This window comes from Pan paniscus, chromosome 1 (genome assembly GCF_029289425.2).
Source record: "Pan paniscus chromosome 1, NHGRI_mPanPan1-v2.0_pri, whole genome shotgun sequence".
Taxonomy (NCBI): Eukaryota; Metazoa; Chordata; class Mammalia; order Primates; family Hominidae; genus Pan; species Pan paniscus.
In genome coordinates, this window is record NC_073249.2 from 119,367,070 (window position 1) to 119,390,042 (window position 22,973).

At 37.0% G+C, this 22,973-nt stretch overlaps 1 protein-coding gene across 3 annotated transcripts in view; it reads left to right on the forward strand.

Annotated features, from left to right (window-relative positions):
• VAV3 (vav guanine nucleotide exchange factor 3) overlaps positions 1 to 22,973 on the forward strand; it is a 400,971-nt gene that overhangs the window by 188,474 nt on the left and 189,524 nt on the right. For all 3 annotated transcript variants that reach the window (XM_034932393.3, XM_003822235.6, XM_055115325.2), the window contains exons 3-11: positions 153 to 211; positions 2,351 to 2,416; positions 6,810 to 6,918; positions 8,924 to 9,016; positions 11,145 to 11,213; positions 13,104 to 13,207; positions 14,483 to 14,582; positions 18,784 to 18,879; positions 22,338 to 22,406. In XM_034932393.3, coding sequence (XP_034788284.1) covers positions 153 to 211; positions 2,351 to 2,416; positions 6,810 to 6,918; positions 8,924 to 9,016; positions 11,145 to 11,213; positions 13,104 to 13,207; positions 14,483 to 14,582; positions 18,784 to 18,879; positions 22,338 to 22,406 — 765 coding nt within the window. The remainder of the gene's footprint in view (positions 1 to 152; positions 212 to 2,350; positions 2,417 to 6,809; positions 6,919 to 8,923; positions 9,017 to 11,144; positions 11,214 to 13,103; positions 13,208 to 14,482; positions 14,583 to 18,783; positions 18,880 to 22,337; positions 22,407 to 22,973) is intronic.

Consider the following 22,973-nt stretch of genomic DNA (forward strand, 5'->3'; position numbering starts at 1 on the left):
CCAATCACAGCCCTTCTCATTCTGCACATCTTTGACACCTGCAAATTTATGTTTCTGCTGCTATGGTTAATATTAGATTGAAAAAGTTTTGGAAAAAGAAATCTTATATTTTCTGAACTACATATCTAATTAGTATTTTCCTCTTTTCTCAGGTTATAGAAACATTATCACGACTTTCTCGAACACCTATAGCATTGGCCACAGGAATCAGGTAAGCTCTGTTTTCGTTGTTCATGTGTCCCGTTGAGTTCAGTGTAATGATTCTTTATTAAATGGTTACTATTTGTGAAGCATCTTGCACACAGGAACTATGTCTCATTCATGAAGAGTGCCTGGTATGTAAGTATCCCGTACACATTTGAAATTAATTGAGCAAGGTAGAATTTATTGATAGAGTTGAATAACACATTGGCTAAACATTGTTCTCAATTCACAGGTGACTGTCACTGGTGTGGTTCTTCTTTTTTTTTTTTTAAACTTTCCTCCAACATTTCTGTACATATGATTCGTTAAAGTAAACACAAATGCTTAAGTAAATAAATATTTATAAGATGTTGTAATATGTTTATTTCCTATAGAGTAGATCATAATAACTCATAGCTTTTAGGAGTTTAAGAAATAATCAAACAAGTATAAAACATGTGTACAAGAATGTGTATTGAAGGTTCAGTAGTAAATTAAAAACCTGGAAGTAAATTGGTTAAATATAGTATGGCATCTCCTTGCAATAGAGTATTATGCAGTTGATAAGCATAAAAATATATATGTGTATGTTGTGTTGAGCCTTTTCTGTTTCACATACTACATACTTAAGTTAGATCAGTCAGCAAAGATGTATTATATAAGTAACATTAGGAAATAAAGCAAAATAGTCTCTACTCAGCCTGGTTTCATGGAAATGGATCAAATTTGTTTTTTACCTTCTTTATTCAGTGCTCCATATTTCTGTCTCCGGCCATCACAGCCATTTTTCTGTGTCCAGCTCACATTCACATTCTAAGGGAGAGAGGATCCAAGCAGGACTTAGTGGGGTTCTCTGCACTGGCTACAAAGCACAGTGAGCTCAGGAAAAATGCCCTGCTGATACAGGACCTTTCTCAGAAATGGGCCATGAATTTGGCAGCTTTCTATGTATGTGGTCTGTCGGCTGGATAAATGTTTAACTCCTAATTTGCTCTTCAATACATGCATACCTTTCATGTCAATATATATTTTATGTTATTATATGTAAACAGATTTTTTTAAAGCATGATCAAATTTTTATGTATTGATTCTGAAAAAACGTAAGTCAAAATTTTTCTCCTTTTTAATTTTCTCATCTATATTTTCTACAATGAACTTGCACAATAAAATGTGCCTTAATTTATAAAAAATGATTATGAGACTACATTTCTCACACACTGATTTATTTGAAAAACCTAGTCTCCTCAAATGTCTCAGTATTAAATTAATCCATAAATCAATGTGAAACTCTGCTTTTAATATAACTAGTAATTATTTAAAGCTTATTTATTATTTTGATGGATCGTCTGGTTTTTATGAAACATGTGATATGCTGGCTGCCTGAAAAGAGTAGAATTTTTGGCACAGTATGCTTACTGTGATTTTGTTAGACATAAATTTAAGGCAGTTATGAAAAAAGGACATAGTACCATGATGCAAACAAGGAAGCCACACAGTGGGAATAGGAGATACATTAAAGGTGATTTTCTTGAATAGGGAACAAAGAAAACACTCTATTCACCCCAAGGTCTGGTTGACTCATTTGTCTAATAAACGAAAATAAAACATACAGCTTAAATACCCTAAAGTCTGAGCAGAAATGTCAGGGTCAATGACTGTATATGTAAAGGGCACAATGTTTTTGTCTTCTACTAGTTTTCATCTACACTAGTGAACGGAGCCATGGAAGGATGATTGCTACCAAATTATTTGTTATCAGATCCCACAGCTGAAAAGAGAGGGTGCTGAAGGCAAGGGTACATGCACAGCTGTTTGTTGTCTGACTTGGGGTGCTGCAGTGGGTGAGGTGACCCTGCAGGTATGTGGCAGGTGGGAGATCAGATAAGCACGTTATTATGACCCCCTGCACATGTGACTGTGGTGACCAGCTGTAATTGCTTCAGATGATTTCAGGTGGCAGGTGTTACAGCCTCCCTAGGGGAACCCCAGACAAAGCCACTGAGCAGGCACTTTAGGGAAAGCCCTAGATATTGTTAGACATGGTGACTGATCTGACCATTTTGGCAGTAGACAACTTACATATTTAGTGAGGGATAAGTGCCCAGCCTGATTGTTTCTCATTCACTCATGGGTTTGTTTTTTTGTTTTTTTTTCCCCCTCTTCCTAGGCCCTTCCCAACAGAAGAAAGCATTAATGATGAAGACATCTACAAAGGCCTTCCTGATTTAATAGAGTATGTTGAAAATTTTGAGCAAAATTTAGCCACTGCCAATTTATGTGTCCATGGTGGGTTTTAACTGTGGATGTTAAAGTAAGCTATCTGAAGGAAGAAAAGTGGCTTAATTACTGATTAACCTTAAACTGGCGATGGAAAGCTTTACAAGAAAATGTACTTCAACTGGTTTTTAGTTCCTGTTTTGTGTCCCCATGAAGAATAAAGAAACTTACTCTAATGAAGTAAAATTTCAAAGTTTCTCAAAGGCATAACAGAAGTAGTAGATAAAACTGGAGTTAGACAGGGAACAATTTAAAAGAAATAGAATCTGCTGCTGGAGTTGTGGGACACATAGTGCATGCCTTATAAGTTCAAGGAAGGGAGAGATAAGTGTGGGTTGGAGCTATTCAGGATGTTTTAGTAGGCGGTGTTTGTTCTGAACGGAGAATCTTTTTGGGCTCTATTATTTAATAGTCAAGAGAGGCAAAAGGTCCTTGCAGCCGATTATCTTCTGCTGATTGAGTGACTTGTACAGATTACAAATAAATATATGCATGATCGTTACTCCTCAAGGAACTGATGACATGGATCAGGCATGTTTGCAAAGAATCATAATAAGAAATAGATTATGCCCCAAGACAGATTCAAATGCTATGGAACTTCATCCATTCATTCATTTATCCTTCCTCATACACCCAACACACTGGGCTTGTTTTAGCCTTGTGACCTTTACACCTGCTATTCTTTCTGCCTGTTTGACTGATCCCTCAGCGTTCAAGTTTTTGCTTAGATTTCTCTACAGAGAGGCCTTCTCTGACTATCCTGTCTAAAATTGCCACCACCCCCTCACATTGCTGTGTTTTTACAGCATTTGCCAATGCCCGAGACAGTCTTGGTTTGCTTCATTTATTGTTTGTCTCCTCATTAGAAGGTACACTTTTGTGAGGTGTGGGACTTTGCCTTGTTCATGGCTGTATTCCTAGAACTTCACAGTGTCTGGCATATAGTAGGTACTCAATAAGTATTTGTTTTCTAAATTAATAAGTCAAAACTGCATCTAGCATCTACTGTTTGCCAGGGATTACACCTGGCAATAATAATAAGAGCTTACGGAGTTTCCATTTGTGTGCTAACCAGGTTATATGCACTATCTTATGTAATACCACAATATTACTAGGTTGTTATTATATCTTCACAGTTTAAAAGTGAGAAAACTGAATTTTGAAAAGCCTAGTTACTTGCTGAGGGTAATATTGCTAGTAAATTGTAGTCTTTGGATTTGAACTCAGACACCTCTTATTCTAGAGCAGAGGTTGTTAGTCACAGCCCCAACTTCCAGATCCCTCTCAGAGCTTTTAGTAGAAGAGTAGAGGGGGTGAGCGCACCCACTGCAGTCACACGATGGATGGCCAGCAGCTCTTTCCAGGGTAGGTGGCCTTGAGAATGACCTTTCAGTCTTATATTTTAAATATCTATTAAGAATAGTTTGTTATCTCTTAAAATCTCTAAGAACTCACTAACAGTAAGCAAGATAGTGCCAGTTGTTCTATTGAATTGGTTGTAATCTTCATAAAGTGACTAAGGTTATTGGTAATGTACTCAGATTGTTTAAGGGGAATGTTTAATTTCTAGTGCCGTGATGCTATTCTTTTTTTTTTTTTTTTTGTGACTGAGTCTTGCTCTGGCACCCAGGCTGGAGTGCAGTGGCGTGATCTCAGCTCACTGCAGCCTCCACCTCCTGGGTTCAAGGGATTCTCCTGCCTCAGCCTCCCAAGTAGCTGGGATTACAGGTGCCTGCCACTGCGCCCAGTTAATTTTTTATTTTTAGTAGAGACAGGGTTTCACCGTGGTAGCCAGGATGGTCTCGAACTCCTGACCTCGTGATCCACCTGCCTTGGTGTCCCAACGTGCTGGGACTACAGGTGTGAACCACTGTGCCCAGCCGATATTCTTTTTTAGCCCATACCAGTGGTGACTTACACCTATAAATTTTTATAGCTTCCCCATTTTGTTCTTTTCACTGATGTTATTTAGGCAGAGTTGATGTCAGGATAAATCCAGTGAGGATGCATTCCTAGCTAAATTTGGAGAAAACCTTGGTTTCCTGAATTGGCTGCTCTGAGATGCCAGCCCTTGCTCTGTGAGAGGCAGTCTGCTTTAAATTTCTACCTGGTGGCTGAAGGTCCGAATGTATTTGCAGGATTAAAGAAATTATTTATTTAATATGCCCAGGCTGGTCTCCAACTCCTGGGCTCAAGCAGTCCACCCACCTTGGCCTCCCAAAGTTCTGGGATAAAAGGTGAAGTAGGGTTATCTTAAAAAAAAAAAAAAAAAAAAAAAAGCAAATGTATTATCCCTAGACATGCTTGGTTTTGAGTTTGCTGTGACAGCTTTATTTTTATTCTCAGCTTTATTACAATTTCTATGGGTAAATATACTTAACTCTAAATTTTGGGGCTGCATTCACCCGAACGGAAGCCCTTGGAATAAATACTGGCCTGGTCCCCACTGTGGAGGCAATCATTGTTTCCTAGGTTGGGGAGAAAGCCACAGGATGGAGTGGAGAGGGCAGGTAATGGCTACACTGTACAGTGTCCTTTTAGTATCAGGGTGCCAGACATGCCCGTATGTAGGTGGCCTTACATGTCGATTGTTTTTGATTTATTGACCATTTGAAAAATATCACAGCTTTTTTCTTTCCTGGCTCAGAAATCAGAAATTGTTGACTAAGCTGTTAGCAAGAAAAGTAGCTTTAGTAAAGGATTGAATAACAAAAGCCAAACAGTTCTAGACCAGTCTTGTGTGTGTGTTTGCGTTTGTGCACTTGCATGCACGCATGCACTCACACATGCATGTCATTCTTACAGGTCTTAAAATAGAGAAAAGTCAGCCAGGCGCGGTGGCTCATGCCTGTAATCCTAACATTTTGGGAGGCTGAGGTGGGCAGATCACCTGAGGTCAGGAGTTTGAGACCACCCTGGCCAACATGGTGAAACCCTGTCTCTACTAAAAATACAAAAATTAGCTGGTCATGGTGGTGTGTGCCTGTAATTCCAGCTACCCAGGAGGCTGAGGCAGAAGAATCGCTGGAACCCAGGAGGTGGAGGCTGCAGTGAGCCAAGACTGCACCATCGTACTCCAGCCTGGGCAACAGAGTGAGACTCTGTCCCCCAAACAACAACAACAACAAAAATAGAGAAAAGTCTGTGCTAATTTATATGATTCATTCCTTTACTGTCATGGGAAATAGTCAAATGTAGGACTTCAGCAAGGTTGACTTTTTTGCAGGGGTGGTGATGTTAGGGATGACAAGCAGGAGTTCGGGGATTAGGAGTGCCAGGGAAATGAATTTCAGTCCATTTTTCTTCCAAACAGGATCCCCTCCAATGCAGAACCTGTTTTTTCATCATTTTATATCTCAACTCCTTCATGAATTCGCCAGACCTTCCTATCCTTTGATGTGGTACAGAGAATGTGCAAACCGATTTACCTGCCCTAACGTTCTCTGGCCAGATTGCCGCCTGAACCCCTCAGTATGGAAATTATGTTACTGCCAATATGGATCACCATCTCCCTAGTGTCCCAAAGTAGAAAGCTCCTTCCTCTTCCTTCCTTCTCCCTCCCTTATTCTCAGTGTTCACCAAGTCTGGTTGTCCCAGTCTCCTATCTCTGTCTGTTCCTCTCCTCATCTGTCTTTATGTTAGTTATGGCCCTGAATATAAAACAGATAAAGGAAGGGTCTGGTTGATGGGGGACTGGTGGGTTTCCTCTGAATGGGCTTGAAAGAGCATGGGTTGAAAACCACTGGATTAGGTGCTGATTATAACACTGCAGTAACTGATGCTTTTATAAGACCGCTTATGACATATTAGATACAATTAAACTCTCCTATCTTCTCCATATTATACCCATTAATGCAGTTGATGAAACTGAGGTCTTGAAATATGAAAAGTGGGAGGCAGTATGATAGAGTGGGTAAAACACTCAAAGTTAAGACAGACTTGGTTTTAAATATTGGATCTGCCAGTGACTACCTGGGTTATTTTTAAAGGCAAATAGCCTTTTGGTCTTTCAACTTCTTCATCTCTTTAATGGATTAAATAATAATGCACACCTGATCATTAATGTTGGATGAATTATGTAAGATAATATATGTAGAATAATTATTTTTGTGCTTATACATAGTAACTACCCAGTAAATGATGGCTGCCACTGCCCTCGTTATTGGATTCTGTAGTTGTCATTGTACTTATTAAGAGGGACAGAGTTGTAATGTAAACCTTTTGAACTCTTTCCACTAATTCCATTTTATTTCCTTTCTGGATTTTTTACTAAAATCCAGTAGGCTGTTTGTAGCTATTGCATTTACTGCATAATAGAAAATGACCTTATATGATATCCTTTGTTGTAGTGAAACCCTTGTGGAAGATGAAGAAGATCTCTATGACTGTGTTTATGGGGAAGATGAAGGTGGAGAAGTCTATGAGGACTTAATGAAGGCAGAGGAAGCACATCAGCCCGTAGGACTTTTACTTGTTTTTAAAGTTACTCTGAATATTTTATTAGGAAAGACTAATTAACATAATAATTTATGTAACATCTGCTGGGATTTTTTTTAACCTTTGCTTGCTTATAACTATATAATTATGACTTGTTACTGCATTTGGAGACATATGCATGACCTTTCAGAGTTCCAAACAACCATAGGGAATCTTTTGTCTAATATTTTCATTTCGCTAGTAAGGAAACAAAGTCTGAGAGAGAAATGAAGTGCCACCCAGTTAAATAATGGCAGGGTGGTAGTAGAATAGAATTTTAGGGAATCATGAAATTATACTCTTATAAAAGTAAATTTCTTACAACACAGATAAATTTTTCCCTTTAAATTTGATATAAAATATATATTAAAGAGTATTTCTTCACATTTGTTAAGTGTTAATATGAGGTACCATTTTTCTTTTGTTTCATGGTAAGTCTCCTGGCTTTCCTACTCATTTATAAATTTAGTTTCAGATATTGTCATAGCCAATATGAGCCCTCAAAACCTTATCTGCCATTAATATATCCAGAACATTCAGAAAGGATTACTTTGGATTATTTTCTCATTTACAATTTGAAACAACAACAGAAAAAGTCAGTTGCTTAGGTTCTTAATAACTTTTTCTTGTATATTAAAGACTTTTCTTTACCAGCTGCTTGGTAATTTTTGTTTCCACAGTGCTTTGATGAATGCGCTTAGCTCTCTCTATGTTCCTACTGTTAATAAAAGGCTGGTGGGTTGTCCAGTAGCTTCTGTGGAATGGAAACAAGTTACCTGCCTGTGTTCGAGAAATATAATGCAAGTGTGGTTTAACCATTGCATAGGCTGACAGCCCATCTGTGGCAGCATTTTCAGAACATTTTTAGGTGACCGAATATCATCTGTGCCTCCTGTAATTGTTAACTGCATTGAGTGCTAGTGCATTCTTCACTGTCTCCCGCAAGGGCAGTCCTCACTCAGCTGATGGGGTGAACAGTGATAATAATTTAGATGGAGAGCACTCTTCTTGCGCACTTGGAAAAGTGCTAAGTGCTTTATACTGTTTATCTTATTTACCATTCCTTGGGGTTGGTACTGTAATTCTCTCTGTTTGACAGATAAGAAAACTGAGTCAGAGAAATTTAGTGATTCATTCACAGTTAGAAAAGCTAACAAGAGGCCAGGCGCGGTGGCTCACGCTTGTAATCCCAGCACTCTGAGAGGCCAAGGCAGGCAGATCATGAGGTCAGGAGATCAAGACCATCCTGGCTAACACAGTGAAACCTCGTCTCTACTAAAAAATACAAAAAATTAGCTGGGCGTGGCGGCGGGCACCTGTAGTCACAGCTACTTGGGAAGCTGAGGCAGGAGAATGGCGTGAACCCAGGAGGCAGAGGTTGCAGTGAGCCGAGATCGCGCCACTGCAGTCCAGCCTGGGCGACAGAGCGAGACTCTGACTCAAAAAAAAAAAGAAAAGCTGACAAGAAAACTGGTGTTGAACCCAATTCCATCAGATTCCAGAATCTTTGATTTTAGTGTTGTGCTCTATGACTTCCAATCTTAAATACTTAGTTAAAAAGTCAGGCAGTAAGATGTTAATGTTGGAAAAAATATTTGAAGGTCTTTACTTACTTTACCAAATACCTTTTTATTGTTTTTGCAGTTATTTCTATAGCATTTGTTAAGTGTGCTGTACATTAAGGAAACAATCATACACCATTTATGGTGTTTCCAACTTTATGAACATTTTAATAAGAGATATTTTAACTTAGAGTGTCTACATTCAGAAGCTTATTTTTTAATCATCTAAATCTTTGTCATTACATTGTTCACGATTTTTATAAAAACAGCAAAGATGCCTCACAAATGCAGTTAGATGTCTTTCAATTATGTGTTTTATTAGAAAGGAAAGTTTAAGAAAGTCAGCAATGCTTTTGATCTCTACTTCCCAATAGGTTAATGTATGATTTTATTAAATCATTTTATTTTGATAATTCTAACTGCAGAAATGTCCAGAAAATGATATACGAAGTTGTTGTCTAGCAGAAATTAAGCAGACAGAAGAAAAATATACAGAAACTTTGGAGTCAATAGAAAAAGTAAGTCATCAGGTATTATTTTTGATGCCCAAATACTGCCTAATTTAGTTAATATATTAGACTCACTGTTTCTTCTGAATGTGTGTATGTGTATTATAATTTTTAGGAGAACTTTGTACTTAAAGATCTCAAAGCAGATTTATTCATTTTACAACTATTTATGGATGTCTTAGTACCTGAGTGGCACTGTTTCAGGGACTAAGGATATAGTAATAAATACAACAGTATTCTGATTCTCATGACACTTTTTCCCGTGGGAGGATTTAGAATGTAAGCAAATAAATATGCCAGATGGTCATAAGTTTTCTGAAGAAAAATAAGGCAGGGGCATAAGATAGAGAGTGATGGGGGGGGGAGGGCTGGTGGCATTTTATAAAGAGTGGTAGCAGAAGCCCTCTGTGACAAGATTAAGTGGGCAGCTAAGTGAACTGAGGGTGTAAGCCGTGTACATATGCCAACGAAGATCATTCCTGAGAGAGCCCCTCTGATTGGAAAGTGTTCAGCATGTGCTTCAAGGGCAGCAGCAGTCCAGTGTGGCTGGAGCAGAATGAAGGAAGGGGACTGAGCATGAGGTGGGAGGGCTGGTGGGCCTCTAGGCCATGCAAGGACATTGGGAAGTGTTGTGAGCAGAAGTGACATGATGTGATTTAAGTCTTTAACCTCTCATTCTGGCTCTTGTGAGGCAAGAGTGGTAACTAAGAGAAGAATTAGAAGAAAATTATGTTAATCAAGATGACAAAAATGGTGGTATAGGTGGTCAGATTATGAGTAAATTTTAAACATAGAACCAACCGGATTGGATGATGAGTTAAGTAAAGGATGTGAAAAAAAGAGAGGAGTCAAGGATGACCATAGGTTTTGGCATGAGCAACTGCATGAATGGTGAAGATTACAGAGGTGGGGAAGGACAGGCTTGGGAATCAGGAGTCTGTTGGAACAAGTGAAATTTGTGATACCTATTAGACTTTGAATGGGATTTGTTGAGAAAGGTGCTAGGTATATGTATCAGGCATTAAGGGGAAAGACTGAATTGACAAATAGATTGGGCCATTATCATCACACAATGGCATTAAGGCCCTGGGACTAAGTGAGATCACCCTAGTGAATGCATGTTAGGGAAGAGGTTTGAGGCCACCTCTCCAGACTCTCACATTTAGAGGTTAGGGAAAGAAGTGAAAGTATGCAAGCATTATTTAGAAGAGTAGAAGAGTAGATTGACTAGGGAACTGTAGTAGCACTATGTAGCGTTACAGGCCCAGTTGAGTTTTGTGGTCATATTTAAAATTAGACGATCGGTAATGTCCATGCTTAACTTCTTAGATAGAGTCACAAAATATGTGGCAAGTTAGACTTGATCAGGGTGTTTGTTTTTCTAGAAAAGCACAATGGAAGAAGAGAAGGTAAGAGGATTTACAGGGAAGTGATTCATGGAGTATAAACTCGGTTAGGAGGGAAATGAGAATATGACGGAGGTGGGATGGTTAGTGGACTGGCTGACCCAATTCCTTGAAATTAGTGCTATGAAGCATATGAAGTTGTTGATAATGACAAGGTCTGTGAGTATGGCCATAAGATTTAGGAGTTGAGCTAGAGTGGAGCACAAGATTATTTGTGGTCAAGGAACTGAGAGACCAGTACTAGAAGGATCCTCTGCACAGATACTGAGAATGCCGAGAATGAAAGAGATATGGTAGGCCAGAAACTAAAATTCTCAAGGAATAATTCATAAATTGCATACATAGATTATTGATCTCAGGGATCTAGAATCTCCACAAAACATTTGGGAGATATTACTGTGTAAGTCTTCATATACATCTCCAAAATGTTGCCATTTTTTGCCAACTCAGACAATAATGTTCTTTTCTTCCTTCCTTTTGGAAGCATTTATTGTCTAAACCATTTTATTTTATACTTTAAATGTATTAATATTAGCTCATATTTATGTTTTTATATATCTATTCAAGTGTAAAGTCTTTAAGTTAGAGAAAATAGTTTCTACAATTTTGGTGTTTATAATGCTGATCAACAATTGACTTTTAAAACGTATTTGTTGTTTGTTGATGAAAAACTATTATATAGATTAGGACAAGTTATACTTAATTACTATTTTCTTCTTCTTTCCTGGTAGTATTTCATGGCACCACTAAAAAGATTTCTGACAGCAGCAGAATTTGATTCAGTATTCATCAACATTCCTGTGAGTAAAAATATGCTAGCTAAAATTGTGGTGTACTTCAATAAAATCTTCATTTCCTTAGGGGGTTCCAGATCCCTATTTTAATACTCTTTTGTATTATTTAAGAATATTGGCCTTATTTATTTATTTTTTGCTTTTCCAGTTTTTATATCCTTATTTTCTTGAAATAACTGATGTATCATATCTTCAACCAAAAGTCAGTCAACATGTATGAAGAACACAAATGGAAAAATAACTTTCATGTGTTATTCTTAACTGTTTGTCATGAAGAGGTAGTCTCAAATAATCTGGGGATCCACTTCCATCCCCACACTTCCCTGCGGAGCTCTGTTGCTCTTCCAGACCCTCAGACCTTGTCTTGTAGGTGATGTCCTCACCATATCAGTTTCCCCTACTTTCCTCCATTCCTCCACATCTTTGACTTCTACTATTTGGTGCTTTCTACTTCCAATTGTATCATATGTAACTCCCATTTCTGAAATACCCTACTTCCTTATGATTTACCAGACTATTTTAATTGTAAAATTTGAGGAGATATTTTTCGTTTACATTTATGTAAGCATTTCAAGTTTCAGGGCACCTTACCAGAATCTTACAATCTTAAAAGGATATTTGCCCAGAAATCTAGAAGCAAGCTAAATGCCATGCCAAGTGAGGTAATGCTAGGCAAGATTCAAGTTCTCAGACCTCTAGGACTTGCTTTGATTTATACATCCCCACCCCCATGCACGCATGTACACATACACTGATAAATGTATATAAGCTTTTATGCACAGACCTGCTTGTATTACCTGAACAGTTCTTTGTGTTTTGATTCTATTGTGTTCTGTGTTGCTGAGTAGCAGTTGGTAAGCAATGGCATGTCATCCTTGTCCCTGATTTTGGCCGAATGAGGACATTCTTGTTGATTTATAACATGCACAATATCAGCTGAAGGTTTAGCACTAAATAAACTGCACATTTGGGGAAGATAAGGATCTTGAACCACTTAAGTATGGTCTTTATAACTTAGAGCCCACATCTTCATGTTTACTTTCTACACCACTAAGGAGAGAGCATGCTGTGGAGTCAATGTGTGCTCCAAGGTACACAGGATGAGATAATGGGAGAATTGGCACCTAGTTCAAGTTGCCTCATATCCTGGCTATGACATGTATTTACTGCCTGACTGAAAATTAGTTGCTTATCGGGAAAAATGTGAAATTCTGACATTTTGAGTTGCTCTGGTAAACTGTCGAATACAATTTATTTGCTCCTTATTTATGCCATTAGTTGCCTGATTTCAAGTAATTTAGTCTGATTATTGTTAGCTTAGCACCAGGACACCACTAATTGACCAAAGTACAAATTTACATGTTTGTGTCACAAGGACATGAGTCATTATTTTATCCTGTCAATAAAACATTAGGCACTTGGACAGTTTTATTTAAAAAATTTACAGTGATTATAAAACAAAAATAAGCTATACATATTTTTACACAAGGAATAAATTATCCTTTAATAACTAGTGAGATAATTTCTTTTTTCACAGGACGCTGACATTTCAACTGAGATCTGAAATTGCTGTTTCCCATCTGCATGGCCTGTCTCCTTCTCTTCTCCTCCCTCTCCTCTGCCTTCCTCTTATCTTCCTTCCTTTTTCTCCTTTCCTTCCCCTGCTCTCCTTCCTCCTCTTCTGCCCTGTCCTCTCCCGCTGCTTCCTCCCCTTCCTCCCCCTTTCTCTCCCCACTCTCCTTTTCCCTCTCTCTTTATTGGTGGAAGCAGTTTTATATATTGAGAGCATTCAGCATATCCTGAGTGGCAAGTCTAGCAACTAAAAGGATTCTGGGTTTGGGGTGTATTTTTTGGTTGTGATTCCTACTTTCCTTTCACATTGTTTTCTTTTCTTAGGAACTTGTAAAACTTCATCGGAACCTAATGCAAGAGATTCATGATTCCATTGTAAATAAAAATGACCAGAACTTGTACCAAGTTTTTATTAACTACAAGGAAAGGTAACTTTTGAAGTTTAAGTTTTGTGGGTCTTAGCTTGTAATTATAGTGAGGATTAGTATTAAAATAGCTAACAAATAGCTATTGCTGCTGTTTATTACATTACTACCTGAGCAGTAATTAGAACATGGGACAATTACTTTCAGAGTAGTAGTTTGAGTTCTATATATGCAATTAAAAAAGAAAAAAAGAAGAAGAAGAAGGAGGAGGGGGAAGGACCCAGTATGGTGCTTATTTTTTTGCATCGCAAATCAAAAGGCTAAGTTTCTTTTATAGGCTTTATCATTACTGAGCGATGTAATCTTCAGTAAGTCATTTTAACTCTCTGAGCCTCTGTGTCCACATCTGTAAACACCGGAGGTAGATTAGCTGGTACTTAATGCTTCTTCCACTTTTCTTCCAATTCTAGTATTTTATGACACTCTATTTTGGAGTATTAGATTCGCAGAGTCAGTTTCCCTTTCTAAGTTAAAAAAAAATCTCCTGACAACCTATATGAATTGGAGTATCAAGAAATTTTGCTTAAAATATAATTATCTCTCTTTTCAAATCAAGCAACGTATTTCCTAGTACTAAGAAGTGGCTAATGAATTACTTTGCATCAAGTCTTCGATAAATATTCACATCTTATTAGTAGTGTCTTTTTTCCAGTGGAGAGTTAAGAGAAGCAATAAACCAACTGACCTCTTTGCGAAATATTTGTACGTACTACAGAGATACCTTCCCTGAAGTGGGTCAGATTCCATGTGATATGAGTTATCTTCTGTCCAGAACAGTTCAGGTCTCTCATTTTCCTCTCTTCAGATGATTTATGTTCCTTAATTAAAAAGTAGCAAGGAGTAAGAGGTTTAATAATGAAGGAGTTATATGTAGTGATTGGCATAAAATTGTAATAGAGAAAACTTTCTGAGTGTTTAGAGATAAAGTTTATCTCTTGTAAGAGCTTTAACAGAAATTTTTAATTTTGTTTTTGGAATGCATTTATGTCTACTCAAATAACATTAACAGTCATCAAGCCAGTTTGTAAATTCTGCTTGCTATACAAATTTACATAGAATTAATCTCATTCAAAGTTGGAACTACAAATTAGTCATTACTATCAAAATGAGTGACCCTTATTCTATGACTGTGTCTGTGGTATGTATTAAAAATAATTTCTACTGCTATTTTGGTTATCCCTAACAATGGTTTTAAAGAGATGAAGATTCTGCTTGTTTCCCCCTCCAGTTCATTCTTGGTTTTTGTCTTAGAGATTTCTTCTCTTTTTTCCCTTTCAGATTGGTTATTTACGGGCAGTACTGCAGTGGAGTGGAGTCAGCCATCTCTAGTTTAGACTACATTTCTAAGACAAAAGAAGATGTCAAACTGAAATTAGAGGTGCCTATTTATTTTTAGTTTATGACATAAAGCAAAATAAACCTAAAAGCAATGTATTCCTCTTTATGATCAGTGAAGCAGTACATTTCCCATTATTTTAAATATAATTTCATGTCAATTTTATAAAATATTTAAATAGCTCTATAAAATAGTAATATGGTAGTAATAGTAACAGTCGTTAAAAATCTAACATTTATGGCCCTGTGTTTTACATGCATTATCTCATTAGGTCCTTCTGACTCTGTGAAATAGGTACAATTAATTTTCTCATCTTATGAGAAAGCTGAAGTTCAGAGAGATTATGAATAACTTGCGTAGATAGTAAGAAGTGCAGGACGAGTGAGATACGTTAGATAATGTATATGTAGATTTAAAATGTTTACTAGTTAGCTGGGCAGGGTGGCTCATGCCTGTAGTTCTAGCTACCTGAGAAGTTGAGGCCAAGGAGGATGCACTTGAGCCCGAGAGTTTGAAGCTGCAGTGAGCTATGATTGCACCATTGCACTCCAGCCAGGGTGGCAAAGCAAGACCCTGTATCAAAAACAAAATAAAAAAGATGTTTACTAAAAATATGACATTTAGAATCAGATGTATTAAAAGGGCATGCATATTGCCCACAGGAAGGAAGAGAAGACGAACACAAATATGATAGGATTAAATAACATGTGATAAGCACTGTATAATAGGGCTCTGTAAGACTGAATCTACCCACTTCAGTGTGGATAGATTGTAGAGGATTCATCTGAAGAGGCAGCATTTGAGTTAGGTCACCAAAGAATGGGATGAGCTTTGACAGATGAGATTCTATGGAGAGCATTCCTGAACAATTGGTATGTATTAAACAGAAGAGTTGGGAAAGTTTGAGAGGTGGCACGTAGGCCAATATAAACAGAGTGCATGATCACAACAGTTTATAAGTCTAGAAACCTAGGTTAAGTCGTGTTTTTTTGTACATCATGTTTTTTTTTGTTTTGTTTTTTGTTTTTTGTTTTTTTTTTTCCTGAAGAGGAGTTCAAGGACTTCATGCTTTCAAAGAACTTTTGAACAATGTTTGTTGTATCAGTCACTGTATTATCCATGTATTTTGAATTTTATTAAATTTCAGGTAGAGATATATAGCCAGCTCTTAAATTTAACAGCGTGTGGCTTATTTGCCTGTTTAATATCCCTTTTCCTTTTCTTTGTTCAGTGTAGCACTGAGGTCAGGGGAGAAGGGGCAGGTGATTTTCAAATCAGAAGCCCTTCACTGTTTTGCCTCTCTGGCATGATTTCATAGCTCACAACTCCCACAAAGGGAAACTATTGCTTAGACAGTTTGCACGTTAACAGGCCACCAAGTAACTGTACTAGATACGTGGTCTTTTTGCGTTATATCTTAATATTCCTTCATTATGTTGACTTTAAGACTGGAGGTAGTTTGAGTCACCACTAAATAACATGCTTGTAACATTGTTAGTGCAAAGACTTCCTGCTCCTCTTTGCAGAATAGAGCCTCCTAAGTGTAGAGCTGTGAGCCACTGTGAGCCACTGTGACTCAAAATATGATGATAAAATTAAATTTTACAACTTATACACCTACTTCCTAGTAGGGCAACATTAAAGCAGTTTTTCTTAAAATAAAGATATAAAATTGTGCTTCCAGATAGTAGTCAGCAAGTTGTCAATCACACCTCCATTATATTCTCAGTCTTGTTTGAATGTTGTTCTTCCTTCTTTCAGAGTTATTGTCAAAGTTTTGCCCAGTGACCATACTCTGGGACTCTAAGTATGTAGTTTTTGCAGTCAATGCTCGACTTAGGGAAAGAGAGGACATCAGGCTGAGTTTGAAAGGCACAGGGTGAGGTGCCCCTGCTGTCCTTTCTTCAGCTTAAAAGCCCACACTTCTAACCATAGTCCTGATTTGGAAGTATTAAGTCGGATACTTAGTGTAACACTTCAACAAATACTCAGTGGGAGCTGCGTGCCGCAAGCCCCAGCATGATAGAAGGAAAACTGCCTTATTCTTGGTGTCTTTCTGCCTTCTTTGTGTCTTCTGTTTTGTGGTTATTTTTGTTCTTGTTGAGTTTTTTGTCTTTTTCTTCTCTACTTTGGAACCAAGATAACATGGGGTGAAGGGCGATGAATCTCTTTATCTTGCCCTATCAGCCTGGCTCATCCTACCTCATTTTATTTTCCATTACAATTGAATTGAGGCTAAGCAAATGACTGGATGTTTTGGAAGGATTCTTTCTACCCATTATTTACTTTCAACACGGATAAGCATTTTACATTTGAGTCTCTATCTCCCAGGTGTAGCTAATTCCAGCAATGTTGGTTTCTTTACTTCCTGAGCCTGTAACTTAGAATGTAAAGGAACTGACTTTTTTTCTTCAACATTTTGAAACTAATTTCCATAATATAGTGAATTTTAAATATATAATATTTCTGTTCCTACCACTGTGTTGGGATGGCATAACATAAGAAATATAAGCTACAACCTTAATTCCAAGGGCCTTAAAATGCAGCAGAGGAGATAAGACCCACTCATTATAGTAATATTAACAATGTAACTTCCTGTTTGAGACCCATGATCCAGAGCTCTCTACAATCTGTAGAAGTAAGAAACTGGTTGAAATAGTTATCCTTCTAATGAACTGCAGTAATTGATGACACAGCTAGCATGTCAGGATGTGTCCCCAATTCATTTTGACTGATATCTGTAGACAAACATACTCATTAAGTCACTGATCATTAGAGTTAATGGTGTTTTTTTGGAGCTCCTGATAATATATCATTCCATGTGCCAGAAAAACTAAGTGTGGGCAAAGAAGAAACAAACTTGTGAGCAGAAGTGTATTTTCTTAAGCACAACTCCGTCTATGAACTGGAAAGGTCCTTGGGCTGGGATGTGCAATTGTGTCAGGATTTTGGACTTATGAGGTTGCTCACTAATAATAATATTTGTATGGCCCCCTTTTTTTTTTTTGAAGAACACCATAGTTACATGAGAAACAGTAAAATCAGAAAAGTGACTTGTCCAAGGTCACACCGCCAACAGTTGCCAAATCTTGGCTTTAAGTTCATTCTTTGACACTTCAAAGTAATTTACTCAAAGTCATAATTATTATCAAAAGAACAAACCAGTCAATACTATTTTAAAATAAACCTTTAGGAAAGAAGAGGGTGAAATTAAATACAATCCAAGGCTTCTAAATCTTGGAGTTTAGTAGTAGGTTTATACTTGAGCAAAGTTTTAAAGTCAAATATTCCATTTCATTCAGTTCAGTAAATACTTATTAAGCAAATACTACATTCTTAGGGGCATACAGCACAAATCATATTGGAGTAGATATTACATATGATAATAATTAAAAGACCCACAAGACAGAGAGAGAGTACACACAATTGTGATTGTAATTGTTACAAAAGGCCTAGGATTGTAGTTCTTAAACAGGAAGATGTATTTTGCTGGAGGCTGGACAAAGCACATCATAGTTGAGGGAACTGAATAAACCATAGTTGAGGGTGGGAAGACTATTGACACTTTTGATGAGTAGGGATGTGTTCTTGATGCCTGTTCTGTAAGTCCACTGGGGGAAATTGGTGGGAAGTACAGCGATAAAGATAAACTGAAGAAGACCCTGGGGGGCCATGATTTTGCACTAGAGAAAATAATTTTCTTTTTCTTTTTTCTTTTTTTTTTTTTTTTGAGACGGAGTCTCACTCTGTCGCCCAGGCTGGAGTGCAGTGACACCATCTCAGCTCACTGCAAGCTCCGCCTCCCGGGTTCACGCCATTCTCCTGCCTCAGCCTCCTGAGTAGCTGGGACTACAGGGACCTGCCACCATGACCGGCTAATTTTGTTTTTGTATTTTCAGTAGAGATGTGGTTTCACCGTGTTAGCCAGGATGGTCTTGATCTCCTGACCTTGTGATCTGCCCTCCTAGGCCTCCCAAAGTGCTGGGATTACAGGCGTGAGCCACTGCGCCCGGCCAAGAAAATAATTTTCATACACAAAATAGTTTTCTTTTATTCATATTTAGAGTTAAAATATTACAAGATTTGTTTTTTTAAATTGAAGATACTTTCTGTTATTTACAGAGAAGGATTGTTAAGGAAACAAACGCACTCATTTATTGTATAATAACTGTTCTGCCTAGGGCCTTTGCATCTTTTAATGTTTATGACTCCCTAACAAAGTGTTTTTAAAACATTTCATTAGGAATGTTCCAAAAGAGCAAATAATGGGAAATTTACTCTTCGAGACTTGCTTGTGGTTCCTATGCAACGTGTTTTAAAGTACCACCTTCTCCTCCAGGTATGTAACTTAAAACAGTTTATTTATTGTCCATTTATTCACTCAACAAAATATTAATGAAGCATCAACTACATTGCAGATATTCCATGTGTTGGGCCCAATCCCCTTAAAATTTTGAATTATTATTATAGTTAAGTGGGAAATAACAGAACAGCTGGACATTTTTTCTTCCTTTTAGCAGAGATGGTCAGTAGCTGCCATAAATCACATTTTGTGTCCTTAAAACAGGACTGGCTAGAAAATAATTAAAAACAAGTCAAAACAAATAAAGATATTTTTTCAACCAAGTCTTCTGTAGTTATCAGTATTTATTTATGAGCACCTCAATATTGCAGTGCACTGGAATTTTGGCAGATTAATCATATTAGACCTCTTGCCTTGTAACAGTAAGCCAAAGAGAATTGTGTGACATTCCATATTGCTTTCTACTATACTAAATTATGATAAGACTACATTTATTTTGAAGTGATTCTTGTTATAGCCCACAAAGCTATGGTTTCCACGGTTAGTCTTCTAAATGAGGGTGGAGAGTCTTATAAATTTAATTTGATAGCTATACCAGGAGACTCATTAGTTCTGCTCCAAAGAAATGTCTTAGTGTATTAGTCTGTCAACTCTGCTGATGCTTGTGAAATGTCATTTTAAAAAGATCTACTACCTGTATGTGAAATACAATTTTGCATCGGCTGTGCTTTGTATATCTTGTATATTAAATTTCTTGAACTGTAGCTGCAAAATTATTAGTCATCTCTATTTTTGTTCTACTGAGAAATCAGAAAAATTCAAACCCTGATTATTCCTTAAAAATGCATTAAAACATTTATGAGACCTAAACTCAAAGCAACTTAGTCAAATTGGATTTTATGAAAAAATAATAAGGACGACTCAGGCAATCAGTTTCCAAGGCATCCTGGAACTAAATACATGTCCAAAATAAGGTAATAATTTATTTTGTAACGTTGGTGTAGTCAAGTATCGATTGAAGAATTTAGAAGGTACAGCTTTTTAAAAAAATACCTATTTTGGTCCTTACAGGGTTTTACACAGACTTATAAAAGTATAAACTACAACTATACTTTTTTGAAATTTAGTAAACTGTTCCCCCTAATTTCCCTTGGGTTGTTTTATATTTAAAATTTTAAGAGTATGTTTAGTTCCATGTGATGACTTTTTAAAATAGGGAAAGTTTTATTTGGATACTACACATAGGTAAAAATTCTAGAAATGTTTTTCCCTCTCAAAATTCTATGGAGTAAAATTTATTTGTTGTCTAGAAATTTGTTGAACAAATGTGGTTATCAGTTTAGACTTTTTTACTTACTACTATACTTTAGTGGCGAAATCATTTGAAATGCTTGATGATTTGAAACCACAGATTCACAAAGTGAGAATATTTTATAGTGGGTGATTGGGAACTTTAATAACATGACTTTTATTTAATGAAGTAAAAGTAACTTTTAAGGAATAAAAGAATAGAATTTTTATGGATTTATTATACTTAATAGATTCTGTCTTTAAGTTCTTGTTTATAGCAGAAACACTGGTAGTATTGGATTCATTAAAGATTTTTGTATGGCTTCTCTGTGCCAAACATAGTATTAGGCACTCGTGATATACGACAGACCCTACTCGGATAAAGCTCATAATTTAGAAAGGAAAAATGAAGTATAAGCTGCCAAGTATAACACAATATGATAGGTACATGTAAGGTACAGAACCAGCACAGTTAAAGGCCTAAATAATTATGTATAGGGAAGCTGGGGACCTGAGTAGAGGCCTCTGTCATAGAAGACTCCCCAGAGGAGTAACTCTTGAGTTGGGCTTTAAAGGAAGAGTAAGGGGTCAATAAGTAGATCAGAGGGGAAGAGCTTTGTAAGCAGAAAAAATAATATTTCTAATGGGATTAGATATTAGAACATAATTTAAGAATTGCAATTAATTTAGTATGAATAGAATATAAGTTGTCTGGGTGAAAGTGGAGAGAGAAATTGAGAGAAGTTTGCAGAATTCAGATCATGAGGAGTCTAGGAGGTATGGGTGACAACCTGAAGCTTTTGTGGGGCATCACAGAAGTCTGAGTAGGGTAGAGGCAGGATCTGATTTATATTATAGAAACCTACCCCTGATGTCAATAGAGTGACTGGACTGTAGTGAGGAGAGACTGCAAGTCAGAAGGCCAATCAGAAGCTCATTATGATTACCTGGTTTTGTTGTTTGTTTGTTTTAAGAGAGGGTCTTTCTCTGTTGCCCAAGCTAGAGTGCAATGGTGTAGTCATGGCTCACTGCAGTTGGGCTCAAGCTATCTTCCTGCCTTAGCCTCCCAAGTAGCTGAGACTACAGGCTCATGCCACCTTGCCCAGCTAATTTTTAATTTTTTTTGTAGAGATGGGGTCTTGTCATGTTGCCCAGGCTGATCTCAAATTCCTGAACTCAAGTGATCCTCCCATCTCAGCCTGGAAATGTGCTGGGATTACAGGTGTTAGTCACCATGCTTGGCAAATAATTATCTGTTTGAAAAACGTGAGGATCTGAACCTAATTAGTGGCAATGACGATGGTTCCAAGGGGGCAGGATCAAAGTTAACATCAATAGGACATAGTGAGGGAGAGAGAACAGGGAGAAGTCTGGGACACCTTTTAGGTTTTGGCTTCAGTGATGACACTGATGGAAGTGCCACCATTCAATAAAACAGAAATAGGATCCAAGAATAGGATTCTGGGTGAAGATTGATTAAGTTTGGGGAATGTTGGATTTGAGAGGACTTTGAAATAATGAGGTAGAACCACTTAGTTGGACGGATGAGTCCGGGACTCATGTGTGAATTTTGGGTTGAGCACATACATTTCACAGTAATTGGCCCATGAGGTGATAGTTGACATTATGACAGTGGTTGTGATAGAATTTGTAGAGTATGTAAAATCAGGGGAAAAAAGAGGACTAGGGTGAAAACTTAAGGAACAATAACTTTCTAAGAAGCAGATAAAGAAGAAACTATGAAAGACTGAGGAGGAGGCAGAAATTTAGGATGGACAGATGAACAATTTTAACAGCAATAACAACAACAGATAGAACATCCCGATGTCCCTGAAATGAAAGGAGGGATGCAGTTAAAAGAATCAAAAGCTGAAGCCAAGAATAATAAATGAGTAAAAAGTGTGATTATAATCATTATGGAATCTTTCATAACAATAGGGATCAATGTCAGTGTAATGGTGGTGGGTAGAATTCAGATTCATCTTTGAAAAGAAAATGTCTCATATTGTGTCTCATGATTTTTTGGTGTCTAGTTGGTCTTCTTACAGTTTGAAATTTTTGATGGAAATGGAGCCCAGACATATTAGATTTATCACATTATAGAGAGAAAACCAATAATAATGGTTTATTTGTAAAAATGTTTTCTTTAGTATGTCTTAGTTTTAATTTGATGAAAGTAGTACTAAACCATATCTTCCAAATAGGAACTGGTCAAACATACCACTGATTCAACTGAGAAGGCAAATCTGAAACTGGCTCTTGATGCCATGAAGGTAGGGCAGATTCATCAGTAATTTGTTTGTATTTTTTATTCTTGCCTAAAGACAATGGAATTCAAATTGCATATATATATATATATATATATACACACACACATATATATACACATGTATATACACAAACATATATATACACATAAATAAAATATTATGACATGCCTATGTATAATACACATTTGTTTTTAGTGGAGACAACTGGATTTTTTTTTTTTTTACTGGAATAGGTATCCTTGCATGGATTTAATTGTTAGACAACGCATAAAACTAAGAAGTATATTAAAATCACTTAGATACAAGTATAAAAACTTTCATAACCATGGGGAATTATTTAATATCATATTTTTTTCCCATTCTTTTCATGGTGACTAATAGAAAACATTGGCTTGTGTAAGTCATAGGCCAGCTGGTGGCTTCAGAACCCCGTGTAACTTATTTTCCTCATATGAGGGTATCTGCTAGGTTTACCCTTGTGGATGCTATGGCTTAATACAAGTGAATTTCAGTTTGTTCAGTTTTCAGGAAAATACAAAAATTATGAATAGAAAAGACACACATTTTGAA